We start from the raw sequence: 19,136 nt of genomic DNA, 5'->3' as shown, positions 1-19,136 counted from the left end.
CAGTGATCTCCTTCCTCCAGCCCTTCAGTCCATGGACCTTGAGCACTTGTGCCCATGCCCAGGGTGGTTCGGCTGGCAGGGCTGGAAATTTGAACTGCATTTCCAGATGGGATTAGAGCATCTGTTTGAGCAGGGCATTCCTCCTGTGTCACAGAGCTGCCTCCTAGCTAACTTGTTCAGGATCTTTCTAAATGTCATCAGTGGGGGAAATTACTGCAAGATTTTTTTTCCTCCCTCAGGACTTTGATTTTTATACTTGAGTATCAAATTATTGTGAAGCTAACAGTTGTAAAGTTGGAGATCTTTGCATTTGTTGTGATTCCCTTTTTGCTGTGTTACTGAATAGAGGGCTATTCTCTGGTTTAATTGCTCAATGGCCTGTCAGAATCCTGAGCCTATGGTAGAGATGGTCCCTTGTCCTCTCTCTCTCTCTCTCTCTCTCTCTCTCTGTGTGTGTGTGTGTGTGTGTGTGTGTGTGTGTGTTACACAAAATTGAAAGAACATTGAAGTTTCCAATACTTATTCATAATGATCCTGATCAGAGATTAAAGCCACCTTGGACAGTTCCTTAGCTTTTTTGGGCCTCCTTTTTCCTCACCTAAAAATATGAGGATTGATAAAATTTGCCATTTGAATTGGGGGGGGAGGAGGAATCTGCATCTCAGTTCTCAAATTACTGGCATTTGTGGTTTATTTTTCCATTTTATTTTTTCAGAAAACATTGCTGAGTTCATGTGAGGAAGAAAAAAGTCACTATTTAATGGAACTCAAGTTCTTCTGCTCCCTCCCAGCATGCTTATTAAAGCTTTTTAAATAGGGTTGTTAACCCAGCCTGTTAACCCAGGGTCAACTCTGTCTTTTAACTCCCACAGTAACTTTCACAGAAGGTGTCCAATGTTGTCTAGCTCCTGTAGACAGTTCCATGAATAAAGGAATGAGAGAGAAGACAAAGCAAGAAGAGTTCCCTTTTCTTTTTCCTTCTTTTTTATGAATAGGATGTATTTAGTCATGTTTAATTGGGGCTAAGCAATTTTTTGAAATTTCTCTACATTGCAGAAACAACATATTGTTTTTACGCCTCTCCAAATTTTAACTAACATTTGGTTTCAAACTAAATGTCACATGCCTTTGTTGAAAAATCAGTGTTATTGTAGTTGGTTTTTATATTCCATAACTAACTTTTTTATTTAGGGTTGGAGAAAGTGACATGTTTCATTGAAAAGTTTATCTGCACATGCAATGCATAGGATTATACTAGTAAAAAGTGAAAACACCAACTTCTTCCCCCAAATATCTCTTATTGTTCAAATGTTTTATATACTTCTATTTAAAATAAAATTTTCTAAATGCTAAGTGGTTTTTGTTTTGTTTTTTTTTGGTTTTTTTTTTTGGAGAAGTTTTCGCTTTAGGGCATGTGTGCTCGCCAGACAGACAGAGAGAGACATAGAAACAGAAAGTGAGAAATCACCCCCCAGGGGATGGTCACGCCGCAATCCCTTCTCCTCCATTCTCCTCCCGGGATCTTGGGCACACACGCACACGCGCCCGCAGTGAGTTTTAAGCCACTGGGTCCAGGACGCGAACCGTGGTTGACTATGTGGGAGTCCAGCGACATAGCCATTACACTAACTGCTGGTTCCTCGCTAAGTGATGTTTTTAAAGCCATGTTGGGCTTCTTTGTGAAAGCCTGTTGTTTCTTGCACTTCCATCCCTGTTCACTACTCTTGCCAGCCATCCAAGACCCATGGGTGCACTGCATTGGATGCACACCTGCCCCGCCTGGCACATCCTCATTGCAGATGAATGCTCCTGTGGTATGACAGTCCCATGAAAGCTAAGATCCTGTTGATCTCTTGGTCAGTCATGCTCAACAAGTATTTTTTACATTTTAGGTTTTACATATTTTACATTACAGGTTTTCTTCCTTTTATTTTTAGAGAGATTTTTGGTATAGTGTACATGCTCTCACCAGAGAAACACAGAGAGACAGAAAGCAAAAAATCGACTGCCACGGGGGATGGCCTCACTGCAATCCCTACTCCCCCCATTCTCCTCTCAGATCTTGTGCATGCATGCACATGCGCCTGGCATGAATTCTAAGCCACCAGGTCTGGGACTTGAACCACGGTCGATTATAAGGGAATCCAGCAACATGATCATTACACGATTTGCTGGTTCCAGTAGAAGCAGTTTTGTGCTACACTGTTAGTAAAAGAATAGCATAGGAAACGTGATATTTGGTAGAAGATAGGACAACAATGAGTGCAATAATTTAAAGAAGAAAAATACCCTCTTCTGCTTTTCTGGTCATCTCTACATAGCGACAGAGACACAAAGGGACATGCTTAATTTTCTGCTTTTATTCTATCATGAAAGAATCACTTTAGTTTCCATAGCCCTTCCATTGGAGTGTACCAGTGTAGAAGTGCTCAAATTTGCTTTCAGGCCAAGACGTGTTTGATACCATGAGTAAGACCATCATTTTCTTAGCTAAGGATTCTTTAACTTTTTAAATGATCAAATATCATTAGTACATGTATACTTATATTTTGTAATGTATATGGTATGCTTAGATAAGTGTTATCTACTTCTCCAACTATTGAATGATATGCCATGTACTCTAATGTATGTGCATATTTTATGGACACTGATGATCTGAGGTTTGACATAAACACATTTACATGTGAGTAATGTGTAAAGTGTGTTTGTATGTTCATTTTACATATAGTTTACATGTTGCTAACATGTAATTTAAAATAAATTAAACCGACTTATTCTCAATGGACCATGTTCTGTTGGAGTGGGAGAATGCACAGGGGAGTGACTAAATTGTGTTGTTTTAAATCTCTGGTTTTAGTATGTGCTTAACAAGTGCTTATGTGATTGAATTGAACATATCATTGAAATAATGTCAGAATGGTAATAATGTCAGTGATAAGAGTTGTAATACATTTTATTTCCTCTTTTGAGCTGTCCTTTTCTTTCTTTCTTTTCTTTTCGTTTTGGCTATAGAGCACGTGCATTCGCTGGAAAGACAGAGAGAGATAGAAAGCGAGAAATCACCCCCCAGGGGGGATGGCCACGCCACAATCCCTTCCCTCCATTCTCCTCTCGAGATCTTGGGCACGCACGCACACGCGCCCAGCATGAGTTTAAGCCACCGGGTCCGGCACTCGAACTGCAGTCGACTACATGGGAGTCCAGTGACATAGCCATTACGCCAACTGCTGGTCCCAAAGTACTGTTCTTTCTGATAATGCAGGTAGTTCACAGGAAGTTCATCCTTTGGAATAGTGGCTAATAACTCCTTGTTTGTAAATATACTTAGCAAGTGCTGTCAAAATCTAAGTGAAATTTCCTACTGACATAAAAGTACAATGAAGTTAACATCGTTAGGTATTCTACACTGTTAGACATGGTCTCAATAAGAGATAGTCAATAGTTCTGTTCCTCCACATATTTATGGATAAAATATTGGGTCATTGGGAGTCACGACACATTTTTGCATAGAAAAGCACAGAAAAATACATCATGATTTTTCTGACAACCTAATAGAATAATGTTACCTCTTTACTAGGATGCTTATTAGAAGCAAACAGATGACTACAAATAAACCTTCTGTAACAGAACCTGACAGACAATGAGCTGGTGAATCTTAACTTATTCCTGTTGTCCTGGTGGTGGTTGTAGAGTGATAACTGTTATTAGATGCCACAGAAATCCTTCTGTGAGTTAAATTCCTAGGATAGCAGCCTGCTATGAATATTAATGTGACTAAGGAACTTTATAGCAAAAGTCTGCCATGTTCCTCAAACTACAATGTAAATATCAGAATGGCAAAGTAAGGTCCAATCTGCTGAGTCCTGCGGGTCCCAGCACTGCATTTAATTCCTGTAAATTAACTACTATGTGTCTTGTTAAATAATAGCGCCAGGTGGCATTCTTAGCATTTTAACTGCAATATAATTTATTAATTTGCAATAACCCTTATGTAGTAGATATTACCTATTTTACAAATAAAACTCTTAGGCTTGGCAAAGCTGAGGAACTTGTACTAGGTCATAGGCTTCAAGTGGGTGAGCTGGAATTCTCTTGAAATCTGACTTGATTAGCAGATTCTTAGGCCTCATTTGTTACCAGTCTCCGATGTGAAAGAGAAAACCCAAATAGATTAAAATGAACCATTCCGTTTCTCTGAGGGAGAGTCATAACAAAGTCGAAATATCTAGCTCTTTGAAACGAACTTTAGTGTTTCTTTCACCACTCTGCAGACAATCATAGTAAAGGTATGAAAACTGTTGATCAATGTTTGGTAATTCAAGCGCTTCATTGAAATGAAACTAATATATAAGTCATTATTTAAGTATCAAATTTTCCTATTGAAATACCTATTTCACAAACTCCCACACCCTGTGGAAGAAGTCTAATCTATAAGCCAAAAGCATTTCAATACCAATTGCACAAACCTTAGACAGGCATAACCTGAAGATGCTGTGGACATTCTCTTTACTAATGGGTTGGTGTTTTGTAGTATCTCAAAGTAGAGAACAATATCCTGATAGCAAAACCCACTATTGATTGTCTTTTACTTCTGTCCTAAATCACTTAAAGGGAAAAAAAAAAACAAAACCTCAAACTCAAGAATTTTTTTTTAATCTGTTTTCAAAATTGGGATCCTGAAACATAGAAAAGTTAGACAACTTGGCTTAGATAATAGTGTTGACCTTAAACCAAGTTTATATAGAAACTATCAAACTCCTATAAAACTCTTACTCATTAAATTATTGTCTCCCTTGCATTGTTTTCACACATTTTTGAAATCCAAAAAATGGTGGAGAAAAGGCAAAAGGCCATCAAAACAATGTGTGGAACTTACATGGCCTCTGAAAACAAAACAAAACAAAACAAAACAAACAAAAGAGACAAATAAAAAAGTACTAAAACCTAGTTAATGTTTCTGTCTCTTTGCTATTTATGATAAAAGCCCATGAAATGGGGACATGAAATTTAGCAATTTGAATTGGGCTTAAAAAAATTAACATCCCCAAATTTGATTTTATAAACAGATACAAATGAGATACAATAATTTTATTAACTGTTCAGATGTCAGAGTATACAGAGATTTGTTCAAAAGTGAAACATAAATTTTCCTTCTGGCATAAATAAGAAACTATATCTGAATAATTGTAGTCATGTGATTGAATACCATATTAAGTCAGAGAGAGGCAAAAATAGCTTCTATGTGAATTTTTGGAAGATTTAGAATACTACTAGCTATTTATTATTCAAATTAATCTAAATTCAGGTCATATTAAGAGTAAGTCTAACTTTAGCAAAGTAGGGTAATTATGAAATCTGGGTCAGATAAAATAATAGTGCAAATCTGAATGCTGTAAGCATACCTTTCCAAAACTGCACTTCATCGTCTAGAGTACCCACTCAAAGACCATGAAACGGGGGAATATATACATTGTACTTTCCAAGGTGGTTTTAGGAAAAATGATTCTACCTCTAGAGACTTTCACCTCAGGCATGCTTCTTCCTAAAAGTAATTTCCACTCCCACAAAATGAGTTTGAAGGTGGTTTTCGAGTGCATAGACCAGCTTCCATTTGTGAACTGAATGTGCACCATTTATACATTTCCCTGGAGAAAAAGGCCCCAACCAGGAGTTAAATGATGAGATTTATCTATAGTACCACCTTCTGGTGTATTTTAACTATATAGCTAAATATTATTACTTACAAAAGCCTATACTCTGGGAATTAGGTTTAAAAAAGTGAAATAAGAATTATATTCAATGCTCACCAACTAGTTATTGGGTGTCCCTACCTTCACAGAGCACAGATTCTGGTGGAGATTTAGGTGCATGGCCAACCCTACTTAGGATGATGAAGGGAATTAGTTCTGCTTTCCTTCTACATCTTTCTCACCTCCTCATTCACCAAAACACCCGATTATCAGTCTCTCACTCACTGAAATCCTCATCCATAATTGTACTAAACCTACATTGTTTAGTTTTGCAATTGATGTCTGATTTTGGCACAGCATACCTTATACCCATTTGCTCATATCAGAAACTCTCAATTCTATTAAGATGGTTGATTGCTTGGGCCATGTGGTAGCATTGACGAACAGAAGCACCTGCCTCATTTCGGATCAGAAAATTCCTATTCTTGATCAATATTTGTGTATATCAAAAGAATATCTAAATAGTAAAATATAAATCAACAGGAAAAATGAGGAAATTATAGGTTCAGATAGCATGAAAGTCATGATGAGTGGTTATAAAACTTAGATAATCATGCATGAAAAGCAATTTCTTCACATCTAGAGCTTTCCAAAAAAAGACAATCCTAAATCAACTTTCCCAAGCTTTAACGGATTTCTCTTTTCAAGAAAGTACTCTTAAGAATTAACATAATTCCTTTTTGTTATTGCTTAAGTTCATTTTCTCTCCTTTTGTTGTCAATAGATACTTGTTAAGCCATCGTACATATTTGTTCAAAGAATAAGGGATATCATGTTCTTTATAATAATCCTTCTTCAAGATAAAGGTACACTGAAACACCAGGTCAGGTCCAGCATCAGAAAGATATGACTGACTGACTTGGTGTATATCTAGTATAGAAACCAATTATATGTGTGAGGTTAATTTCTCAATGTTATCCTATAATGGATAAACTTATGATTAAAATCTCTGTCTATCAGATATTTATTATTATGTAGTTTGACATAGTTGGTATTTACTGATTTCTTGTTTTACAGTGTGCTCAGCATTGGGCTGATTACCTTTACATAGGTTTTTCTCACATTAATTTCTGTATTTAATCATTATTAAACCCACTGTGAAATATTATCTCCCTTTAAAGGAGTAAAGGCTTAGAGAATCCACAATTAGATAAAGCCAGAGACAGAAATTGAAGTCAGGGGGTTAAATAAGTGGAGCTGAAATTTGAATTCAGAAAGTCTGGTAATAGAACTTGCATACTTAACCACTCTGAAAAATAAAGCATCCACTAACAAGAATATCAGGAAGTAATGCCATACTATCATTTGGTTCAGTTGGGTCAAGTTTGGACAAAATAACTGCTGTGTTGACTGGGTTGACTTCATGGTGCTCATCAGTCAAATATAAGCATACTGTTCCTGTTACATAAACACATGTTTGTATCTGGTTAAATTAATTTTAAACCTGGCAGTGTTGGCTACTGGAAAACTTTAGACCCTTTCTTAAAAGAATTTATATAGTTATGGGGACAAGGATATCTAATTCACCATTAAGTCCATATGGCCTATTGTATTTTAGAAATGGGGTTATCCACTCTATGCATTTTGTAGAGAAAGGATATGATTCTCTCTTCATCCTTGTGTCAGAATGCTGGTTGAATTTATTAACTTGATCTGATAGCGTATACATGATATCATGAGCCCTGTCAGTAGATTTACTCAGTGTGTCATTTGGAGTCCACAAAGCCCTAAGACCTTTAGCAAGCAATCAGAACTCCCCAGCCTTTAGAGGAAGTGCCTTGGGAAGTGAGAGGGCAGGACAACCTTCACTCAGCATTTGTGTGAAGTGAAAGTAAATAAAACACCAGTAACAGAGAATGAATGGATTTAGAGTAAACACCACATTCCATGCATGGTGATGCCTCTTTACCAATTAATGCTCAAAGTTATTAATGCAGGACAGGGCCAGAGAGAGCATCTGCATCTTAGTTATAGTTTATGTTTTTTAACAAGAAATTTCAAGCTGTTTCTACCTCAACTTTTGATTTTTCAAAGTTACAATACGCAGTGGCTATATAAACCCTAGAAGAGATCCTATGTTTTGAAGAACTGCTATATGAATGTATCCAATTTAAAATACTGTAGTGACGGGAAAACTGAATAACTTCAATACTTATATTTAATTCAATAGTATAAACACCAACTGAAGAACAAATTGCTTTTGTAAATTCAAGTCTTCACATGCTAATTTAGACATACTAATGAAACCTATATGCAGATTTATTTAAATTGACTTAAACATATTCAGTGTGTGTATATGTTCATCTGTGTGTGCACCTGCACAGACATTATTTAAGTCAAACGAAATTGGTATGATTACTGTTCACTGAGTTGGTAACTTGAATTTTATTTGCCTGAGAAAAAAGTGGCCTTTATACACCAAAATTAACTAAATATTGTGTGTCTCTTCCTAATCTACTTGCAAGTTATGTGACCTCATGACAAATTCCAGATATTAAAATACAAAGCTTAGTTTCTCATTGCTGTCCTCTGCCCACAGGTTGTGTATAAGAATAATGATGTAAGGCTGGAATTATCTCGACTGGCCAAACAAGGAGATCCTAAGATGAAGATCCATGGCGTGGTGGCATTTAAATGTGAGAATGTTGCAACTTTAGATCCAATCACATTCGAAACCCCAGAGTCTTTCATCTCTTTGCCTAAATGGAATGCAAAGAAAACAGGCTCCATATCATTTGATTTCCGCACAACAGAGCCAAACGGCCTCATCTTATTTAGTCATGGCAAGCCAAGACATCAGAAAGATGCCAAGCACCCACAGATGATAAAAGTTGACTTCTTTGCTATTGAGATGCTGGATGGCCACCTCTACCTACTTCTGGACATGGGGTCAGGTACAATAAAAATAAAAGCTCTACAGAAGAAAGTGAATGATGGAGAATGGTATCATGTGGACTTCCAAAGAGATGGACGGTCAGGTAATTTATCATTTTTCTATTCTGTTTACCTGATGGAACATCCCATCCACCCCCACCATTCCTAAGAATTAAATTAAACCATTACATATTTCCTGCATTTTTTATTTTTGTTTTGGAGTAAAGGAAACTGTCTTGTTTCTATTTCACATTATATAAAAAGTCAGAAGGATCTAATTAATCATGATAGTTGGGCATCAAACCCCAAATGCTCAAATGACTTGTAGAATAGCTTCTTAAATGAACATTTACTGGGTAATCAAGTGCTAAATCTTGCAAGAAATTTTATCTTGAATTTGCAAATGACAAAATTGAGGGGTTTTGTATTTCTAATGATCTCTTATGTCATTGGATGTTTAGAGTCTCCTGAAGTGGCAAATACAAAATAAGAACAATATTAGCATGAACCACACATACAACCCTTAGTATGGTACAGCACACTTTTATCCAAGGTGGATCTTTGGTACTGAAAACGCTTGCTCAATACAGTAACATTCCAGGACATGGCTGAGCCCCACTGCCTCCCCAACAGCTTCCTTTTTCCCTCTAGGTTTTTGTCATAGGGCACATGTGCTCGCTGGGAAGAGATGGGGTCCAGGGTGGAATGAAAAAGCACCCTCCTGGGGAATGGCCACACCACAGTCTCTTCTCCTTCATTCTTCCCCCAGATTTTGGGCACAGGGGAACCAGCAGTCAGCGTAATGGCTATATCGCTGGACTCCCACGTAGTCGACCGCAGTTCGCGTCCCGGACCCAGTGGCTTAGAACTCACGCCGGGCGTGTGTGCGTGCGTGCCCAAGATCCCGAGAGGAGAATGGAGGAGAAGGGATTGCGGTGTGGCCATCCCCCCTAGGGGGTGATTTCTCATTTTCTGTCTCTTATGTCGCTCTCTGTCTGTCTGGTGAGCGCACGCACCCTATAGTGAAAACCTCTCAAAAAAAAAAAAAACAAAACAGATTTTGGGGCACACATGCACACATCCAGAACTTGAACAGCAGTTGGCCATGTGAAAGCCCAGTGCCTTTATCACCATGCCACCTCCTCGACCCTCAGCTTCCTTTTTTGATGAAAGATAGCTGGAATTCCACCATAAGGCATTCATCCCTCTGTCTTCCTTTGGAAACCCTTTATTCCTTTGAGGACAGGATGGCAGGGAAGATTTTTTCTGAAGAAATAGCATTTACACTGAAATTTGTGAGTGGCTTAGAGGTTATCTACTATGAGTTTTAGAGGCAAAGAATCATCCAGGCAGAGGAAATGACAGTTGTAGGGAGCCTGAGGGAGGAAGGGCGGTAGGGAAGGAGAGAGAGAGAGGGAAGAAAGGAAGTAGAGAAGCAAACAGAAATTTGTTGCAGATATACAGCTGCATAATTTTATTTTACTGTCTTCCTGCTATGTTTATATGTTCTTATCATCTTTCCCATTTCTGAGTCAAATTGCTTTCTTGAAATAGAAGACAACTGAAATTAAGTATTCACTCTCGTTCTCTCTAATTTGCATAAGTACTATCTATCTTTTCTAGATTTTTTACTAAGTAACAGTGTAAATTTGGCCAAAGCATTTTATGGGCCTAAGTATTTTCATCTGTGAAACAATTGGGAAAAACCCAAATGGCTTCTAGAATAGCATTTTTTTTTGAGAGATTTTCGCTATAGGGCGCGTGCGCTTGCCAGACAGACAGAGAGAGACATAGAGACAGAAAGCGAGAAATCGCCCGCCAGGGAGGATGGTCACGCCACAATCCCTTCTCCTCCATTCTCCGCTCGGGATCTTGGGCACGCACGCACATGCGCCCGGCGTGAGTTCTAAGCCACCGGGTCCGGGACGCGAACTGCGGTCGACTATGTGGGAGACCAGTGACATAGCCATTACGCTAACTGCTGGTTCCCCTAGAATAGCATCTTAAATGACCATTTACTGGGTAATCAGGTGCCTAGACCCAAACAGTGAAAGAGGATGACAGTGATGGGACCAAGGATTAAATACACATTTATTATACAAATACGATGTAATATTATATACAATAAGGCTACTATAATAGTTGTATATACTATATAATAATCTATACTATAATACTTACATATAGTATGGTAATTATATATACTACGATAAAGTTTATATAGTCCATGAGTGAGATATGCAGAGCAAAAGAGAAAAAGATGCAGCACTTGGACAGGGTCCTGATGCCAGGACTCATCCCCGGCTTCAGCCATCCTGAATCATAGGGATGCTTGGCACACTCAGGGAGGTCTCTGAATGTGAACTGGCAACCTTCCCATGTCGGTCTGTCTTGCAGGGCATCTGGTTTTACGGCTGTGCCACTGTCTGGTCTCTTGATTCTGTAGTTGAACAAAACTTGCCAGATGACTGGGAGAGTTGGCTCCCAGCCAGATTTGGGAGCTGCAGCCTAGCTGATGCCTGGTAATTCTTTTATACCCAGTACTCTGTGATTTCCACCGTATATCAGAAGGGCCAGGCTGAAGTCCAGGGCTGAACTCTCCTTGCATGGGCTCTCCCTTGCTACTTCTTTACATCTGCTTTCTGCAGCAGAACTCTTTTTTCTGTATTATCCTTGCTTTTTCTATCCTTTTTACTGATCGAAACAACTTGTATTTGCCTTTCTACTCTTATCTTACTTATCCAGTGAAGAAAGGAATAGGATGTATGAAATTAGGATGAGGCTCGAGAATAAAAAGGTCAGAACACATTGCTCTGTTTCCCAGATATTTTGGAGACACCGTTTTTGATTTATCTCTCTGCAGAAAGTTGGTCACCCTAAATCTGTTCATTTCTCTAAAGAGGTCTGCAGGGATTTGGATTCTTCTGTTTTCCTGATGTAAGCTGAGAAGATGGGAATGCAGAAATATAATAATAGATTGCCTCCCTCTGACTCCCTCTACTCTATCTTTGGCAGAGTTGGCATTTAATTTGATACTTAGGGACTTGCAAACAAAGAATTTAAAAGAGGTGGAGCATGGGATAACCTAGTGTTTTGAAATACTTATGGATGGTATATTTTGTCTTAAGATAGGTCTAGAATAAAATTTTTAAAATGACTTTCAGATATTTTAAATCAATTTGGTAATAGCTTAATACAGAATAGATCAGATTAAGTGGGCTTCTTTTGGAAGTTCAGAGGAGCAAATATCAGTTGTATTTTATTCACCTAAAAAGGAGACATTTTATAACTATATGTAATATGAGGTTAATGTCAAATTATTAGTAAGTACAAAAGAATAATATAAAAAGAAAAAGAAAACTATCCAGTATTTTTTTGATAACAGTGATTTATTGTTTGGATTTTTTTCAGCCTTTTCTCTCTGTGAATGTTATGTGTCTATATATGTGTGTATATGCATGGGTGTGTATCTATGTGTGTATCTGTATATACATATACACTTGTGTGTATATGAATGTATATATACATTAAATGTATGTATACATGCACATAATCACATGTGCACATATGCACACACGGAAAACAGAATCAATTTGAATTTTGAATGGAGTACTTTATTATAAGAAAAAATGGATTCAGTCTAATTAATTATCAGATAAATACCTTAATCTGCAAGCAAAATAAAATCTACTGTTTCAGTTTAAGCTCTTTTTTTTTTGCTTTTTAATTTTGTCAGAGGGCATGTCGATGTGCCAGAGAGAGAGAGGGAGGCAAAGTGAGAAAACACCTGCCCATGAAGAATAGTCACAGCACATTCCTTTCATCATTTCCCCCTCCTTTTGGGGTTTTGGGTACACATACACACATGCCCAGCATGTCTCTCAATCCACTGGGTCTGGACTCAAATGGTGTAGTAGACCCTGTGGGATCCAGCTGGCCTCACCACCACGCCTCAGGCTGGCTGCCCTTTTAGCTTTTAAATCCATCCAAATTCCCATAGCTTTATTAACTACCTTATTTATACCATCACTGGAGAAAGTCAAAGGCAGATCACATCTACTTTAATTTATAAAGCTTAATCCTGTGTGGGAAAAACAGAAACATGCGCTAAGGAAGTGTTATTTGCATCTAAGAAAGAAAGAAAGCATGAGAGTTTTGTGAGAATCCGGTGGAAAGATTATTATGATTACAACTATGCTTTGGATGATGAGGTACTTTTAAGTGATTAAAATCTCAGATTAGTGAATTGGAACAAATAGTATAAAAACCAAAGCTCATTCACTAAGCTAGGTTCTGCCCTTTACTAAATTGAAGAGAGGAAAAAAAAAAGAGCTCACTATTATGTTGGCCTAGCTCAAGGGAGTTTAATGTCATTTTAATAGCGGCAGCTGTTAATATTTTATATGTAGTATTTTAATTAAGTTCTATATTTGCACACTGCATTGGTTTGGTATAGAGTAGGACTTTAAAAATTGATTGCGTAGCTATACTAGCTATTATTTTACTTCAAGGATATTTCTGATTTTGGCTGTTGAAATAGTAATATTTTTAGCTCAGTCAGTTAAAAATGTAAAAAAAAATAGAATTTCAATAAACAGGTTATTTTGCATTTTTTGTATATATAGGAGGCTATATTAAAGTTATTTTCCATATAAAGAGGAGAAACAATACTATAATGACAAGAGAGCAGTGTGGGTTACTTTCTGACTCAAAGACAATGAAGGGCATAGCTACTGATTTGCCTGAAATACGCCTTAACTGAATATTAAATAAAAATATTTAAAGAACCACGTTACCTCTATTAAAGTAGAGGCAATGTAGGCCTAAGAGTTAATATTTTTGCTGCTTACTATACTTAAGAAAATGGGAGTATAACGAGGCCATGGTCCTTAACCTGATGTGATGTAACTAGTGGTTATCTTTGTTAGAGATAGGGTTAAAACCTCACAGGGTCTTCAAAAAGTTTATGAAAAATGTGTATTATGAAAAAAATATGCATGGGGACCAGCAGATGGTGTAATGTTTACGTCACTGGACTCCCATGTAGTCAACCACAGTTCAAGTCCCAGACCCGGCAGCTTAAAACACCGAGTGTGTGTGTGTGTGTGTGTGTGTGTGTGTGTGTGTGTGTGTGTGTGTGTGTGCATGCCCAAAATCCCAAGAGGAGAATGGAGGAGAAGGGATTGCACCCCCTGGGGTGATTTCTCACTTTCTATCTCTCTGTCTCTGTCTCTCCAGTGAGCGCATGAGCCCTAGAGCAAAAATCTCTCTAAAAGAAAAATGCATGAATTTTTTTTCACCAATAACCTATCCTTTAATTCCACTGAATTATCATTGAAGTCCCTTGTTATTTGGTGGACACAACTGAAATTTTAATATCTCCAAACATTATCAGGGAAACCTATTTATAAAAGGGAATCCTTATTTATTTTCATATCCCCAGTTCCTGGTACTTTCTTGGGCATAGCAATTGTTCAATACATATTTGGAATAAGAAAAAAAAATCTGAATGGCACAGTGCCAAACAAGCCCTAATACTCTAAAAATAGTGTATCATTTTTGCATTTGGAGAATAACAGCACTCTTTTAGTTGTAAATGCAATTTTTTTAAAAAAAATTGAACATTTTTTTAAATGACATTACTTTCTGAAAGCATTTCATACCATACAGGATAACAAGCACTGTGCTTTTATGAATACAGTTCCCTTCTTCAGGCCCAGATGTCAGAGATAATACACTGAGAAACTTAAATAATTATTAGAGAACTATGTAAGCCTGTTACAAACATGGCAAGCTTTCGTGAGAACAGAGAACTTCTATTCCTGCTTGTTTATGAGATCCTTCTGTCATTTAGTAAACATGTAGTTAGAAGGAAAATTAAACGAGAAGATCTTAACTCCTTCTGAGGACTGGGATGCTCAGTCACAGTAAACAGCTGCATACATAGAATATAATGACCCGGGCTCCCATCTTTTTGGTGGTGTGCTCCTTGGTCCTTTGTTCACTGAAAGGGGTGTATGAGACCTTAGTCAATGAGAAATATTATCTTCACTTGCTTACCTTTCTAGGAATTCCCCATTTTTGCTGAATTAATTGTATTGGGTAATTTCTAACCTATGTACCATCTTCCATTCCAAGACACGGGAAAGAGACGCTCCAATGTGCATGGGTGGCTAGTGCTGTTTGACCAAAGCTGCCATCTGCACGTTACCTACCTTTCTGCTATGACCTGCTCAGTCTATGACCAGTGGCATGGGAGGCCATGTGGGATGAGCCTTGAATAGCAGTTTTAGATTGTGCAGTTCACACAAAATCATGTAGGCTTGATTTCGCAGATCAGAGGGATGACTTAAATGCTGCATAAAGTAGATTTCCTCTGAATAACTCAGCTACTAATATGGTAAAACCCCAGTGTTGCTAAGCTAATTAATATGATTGAAAAGGCCCATACTCTTCAAACTCGCAGGACTTAAACTGAGTAATTTCTTACCAGTCCCTGCTCCCTTTCCAGACTTCCCCTTCTCTCCTCTATTCCCAGCTCCAACACAAAACAGCTGCCCAGGTATTTAGCTGAAGTGTGGATTGTGCTACAATTAGGATGAGGTTAATGACTGTTTTCTTGGGGCACACATATTGTTTAAATTTGTGTTAAACTCTTTGGCTCAGTCAAGGGTATCCTCTCAAGTATTTTTATAGCAAACTGCTGGTCTTTTTTTATTTTTGGCAAACCCTCATTATACATTGAAATCAAAGAGAAAACTCATTATTCTTGTCAAATTCTGCTTGTGTACAGCAGGATATAGCAGATTTTATCAGCGATTATTCATGGGTAAGCCTACATTTAACAGCTAAGAAGCCATTGAGATTTGAATTGAAGTCATAGAGTTCTAGTTTAAGAACTAGAAATTATAGCGGGAAAGGCACAAGGCTCTCTCCGGAGCACATAATTAGAGATTTATAGTAATCACCGTTTGATGTGAGCAGTGCTTTCTAGCTATCTGTTACCAGCCCTGATTTCTGTGTGTACCATCCATGAATCACCACACTTGGACATTTCTATCTGAACAATCATTAGATGATTTATCTATTTGGGTCTTGATTTCAACTAGCCTTCAGATTGTAAATGTCCCTCCCATGCCTCTGCCTAGTAGCCTGTTTTTATACATTGAGATCATATTGAAGACATTTGTCATATATTATTTTGTATCTATGCCTATAAACCTCTATCCATCAATGGGAATACCAAAATACTTTATCAATAATTTACCAATTATTTGACCAGATGACCAGATTGAGTCAATTTTTCATAAAAGTATTATATCGTGCTATTAAATTAGTGTTTATATGTATTTATTCTGACACATTTAATGTAAAAAGTAATTTATTGTCTTTCCACACTAAAAATATTTTTATTTTGTTCATTTTCTTATAGTCTTTGTTTACATGTACATATAGTTTATCTAGTTGCAATTATAGTATAAACTATATTTTATGCTGTCATAATGATGTCATAAACTTTTTTGCTCAAGATGCTCCAAGTAATGAATTTATTTTTTGGGAGTTATGAAATCAGAAGCAAAGATTGAGAGGAGAGCTTTGCAGAGGCACTTTAGCTAGGCCACTAGGCATGTAAAATGTACTAACATATTTAAGAAAAATAAAGTTGGGGCCAGCAGGTGTTGTAGTGGTTAAGGCGCTGGACTCCCACACTGCAAACCTTGGTTCAAGTCCTGGACCTGGCAGCTTGAAACTCATGCTAATCACATGCCCAAGATCCCAAGAGGAAAATGGAGAAGGGATTGCGGTGTTGACATCCCCCCAGGGCTTGATTTCTTACTTTCTGTCTCTCTATCTATCTAGCAAGCGCATGTGCCCTATAGCAACAATCTTTCTAAAAAAAAGAAAAGAAAAAGTCACCAGGGTAAATAGCGGCAATGCCTAGCCACAAATGGGACTGTGTGGGGAAGCTGATTAACTTCGTCTGCACTGTAGAGATGGAGGCAGGTCATCTTCACTAAGACAAGGGGGACCAGCCACCTTAGGTCATTATCACTGTACCTTTTCTTATCTCATGTAGTCTCTGTTCAGAATCCATATTCCCCAAACATTCTTATGATAGCAATTTAGGTCCTGGTGTAACCTGATTGCAGTGGAAGGAGAAAATAGACTAGTTATGTACATATGAGAGTACTTTACGGAGTTTGTAGGAAAATAAAATTAAAGTACAAGTTAATTTGGATGCAAAAAGTTGAAATCCAATGTATTTTTTTAAATAAAAAATTATTTTAATTTTATTTTATTTACTATCATTATATTTTAATATATGACCAGAAAGAGACAGAGAATGAGAGGGGGGAAAGTGAGAAAGCATGCAACCAGGTCTGGGACTCAAACCATGGTTGACCATGTGGTAGTCCAGTGCCTCAACCATCATGCTACCCGCTGGCACCCCAAACCAGTTTTTTTACAATAGGTATTTTCCATGAATTTATTAAATACTTCGTTTGCTTATGGTGGTCTTATAATAATTAAACTCCTTATTATAAATAAATAAATAAGTAAACATGAGTTGGAATTGGCATCCCTAATTTAGCAGGAATACATAGGAAAAATTCTAGATCCTGTGATGATAATTTCTCATGGGGAATTAATACGTTTTCATTCTTACTTTATGCATTGGTTTTATGGACTTGATAAATATCAAACCTATGAGATGAAAACTCACCCTGTAAAATGAGCAAATCTCCCTTTTGAGTTTGTCCAGCTAGGGGATTGCATCCTCAGAAGACAAGCTGTTACCTAACCCCACCCAGTTCCTTGATCCTCACTGTATAATCCAGAGTGGAAATCCATGGAACTTTTGCAGAATGATATTCCCATTGCTACAAAATGTTGCTTTATTGATACTTACAACTTCCTAGCATTGCATATGGTTGTTGTTGAAATTTGTATGTGTATATTGGTTGTTATGAGTGTGTGTGTATTTGTATATGATATATCACAGGTATTTAACATATAATTGCATGCTCTTGGTGAAAACCTTCAGGTAGTTAAAAAAGTATGTGAGGAACGTTTTCCCTTTACTGCACACTTCCCTTACCAATTCACTCCTTTCCCAGAGTCACTACTAAAATAATTTGGTGGTGAAAAATTCCCAGGTACTTTTCTAGATGCTGATAATATTTATAAATATGTATATACATATTAAATAATTATAAAACATTTTTGCATAAGCAGCATCATACTTAACCAATTATTGGGTGACAAAAAACTTACTGAGAACTCTCTACCATTCTTTGTAGTGACTTTATATATTCCTCATTCTGAAAGGCCTAATATTCACTTAATAATTCCTCTACTGATGAACACTCAAACTTTTACTTTTTAAAAACTTCACTGTTTTAAAACAATTTATAAATAATAATGTTGGGACCAGCAGGTGGCATAATATTTACATTGCTGGACTCCCACATAGTTGACTGCAGTTTGAGCCCTGGTCCTGGTGGCTTAAAACTTATGCTGGGCACATGTGCATGCATGCCCAAGATCCCAAGGGTAGAGTGGAAGGGAAGGGATTATGACGTGGCCATCCCCACCGGGGGATGATTTCTCACTTTCTGTTTCTCTGTCTCCTTCTGTCTATAGCAAAAAATCTCTTAAAAAAAATAATAATAATGTCTTCACAAATTATCTTTCTACATATATTGGTCACAATTTCTGTAGAATAGATTTTTGAGAACTCGAATTGCTGAATTAATTGCATTTTTAATTTTGAAACATAATGATGAGTTAGTTTTGCTGACTTCTATTACTTTCTGTGTGTTTTTAAGATTTGTTCATCTACTTATTGCCATAGACAGCTGTGTTCACCAGAGAAAGATAGAGACAGTGAGAGGAAACATGAGAAATCACTCCCCTGGGAGATGGCCACACCCCAATTCCTTCTCCTCCATTTTCCTTCTGGAACTCTAGGCATGCCCCCACACACACCTGGTATGATTTTAAAGCTGCTAGGTCTGAACCTCAGTCTTCCTTGTGCGAGTCCAGCACCTTAGCCATCACGCCCCCTCCTGACCCTGCTAATTTTATTTCCGCTTACATTCTTATTTACATCATATGACATGCCTTTACCTCCTTACTCTTGCCAGTAGTAGATATTATTAAACTTTACATTTTTCATTATAAGATTTTTTTTTTAAATGTGTTAGTGTAATTCCTAAACTTTCCGGGTCACATGTGAATCCAAGTAAGCAGAAAATACGTAGTAAGTACAAAAGAGAAAATTAAGATGATATTTTTATTTTACTTACAAATTACATTTATTTCATTTTCTTTTATCAAGGTAATACATGGCCTTATTTTATAAAAAGAACACAGGAGGGCCAGCCCCAGTGCAGCAGCTGAGATTATGCATGACTAACAGCGGTTCAATTTTAGCCTCTTAGCTTGAAAAAGACCCTGGGTGGTTGCTCACAAGCTCAGGATTCTGAAAAAGTGGAGGAAAAAAGGACT

General features: G+C 37.3%; 1 protein-coding gene across 1 annotated transcript in view; it reads left to right on the top strand.

The window, feature by feature from the left end:
* Positions 1-19,136, top strand: part of NRXN1 (neurexin 1) — a 1,261,405-nt gene that overhangs the window by 534,132 nt on the left and 708,137 nt on the right. Inside the window, exon 9 of the mRNA XM_006159011.3 lies at positions 8,290-8,728. Within this exon, the coding sequence (XP_006159073.1) occupies positions 8,290-8,728 (439 nt within the window). The remainder of the gene's footprint in view (positions 1-8,289; positions 8,729-19,136) is intronic.

The sequence above is a fragment of the Tupaia chinensis genome, unplaced genomic scaffold (assembly GCF_000334495.1).
Source record: "Tupaia chinensis unplaced genomic scaffold, TupChi_1.0 Scaffold000622_1, whole genome shotgun sequence".
NCBI classification, from domain to species: Eukaryota; Metazoa; Chordata; class Mammalia; order Scandentia; family Tupaiidae; genus Tupaia; species Tupaia belangeri.
The sequence above is the reverse complement of the archived record's forward strand: the minus strand, read 5'-3'. Positions and strand labels throughout refer to the sequence as shown.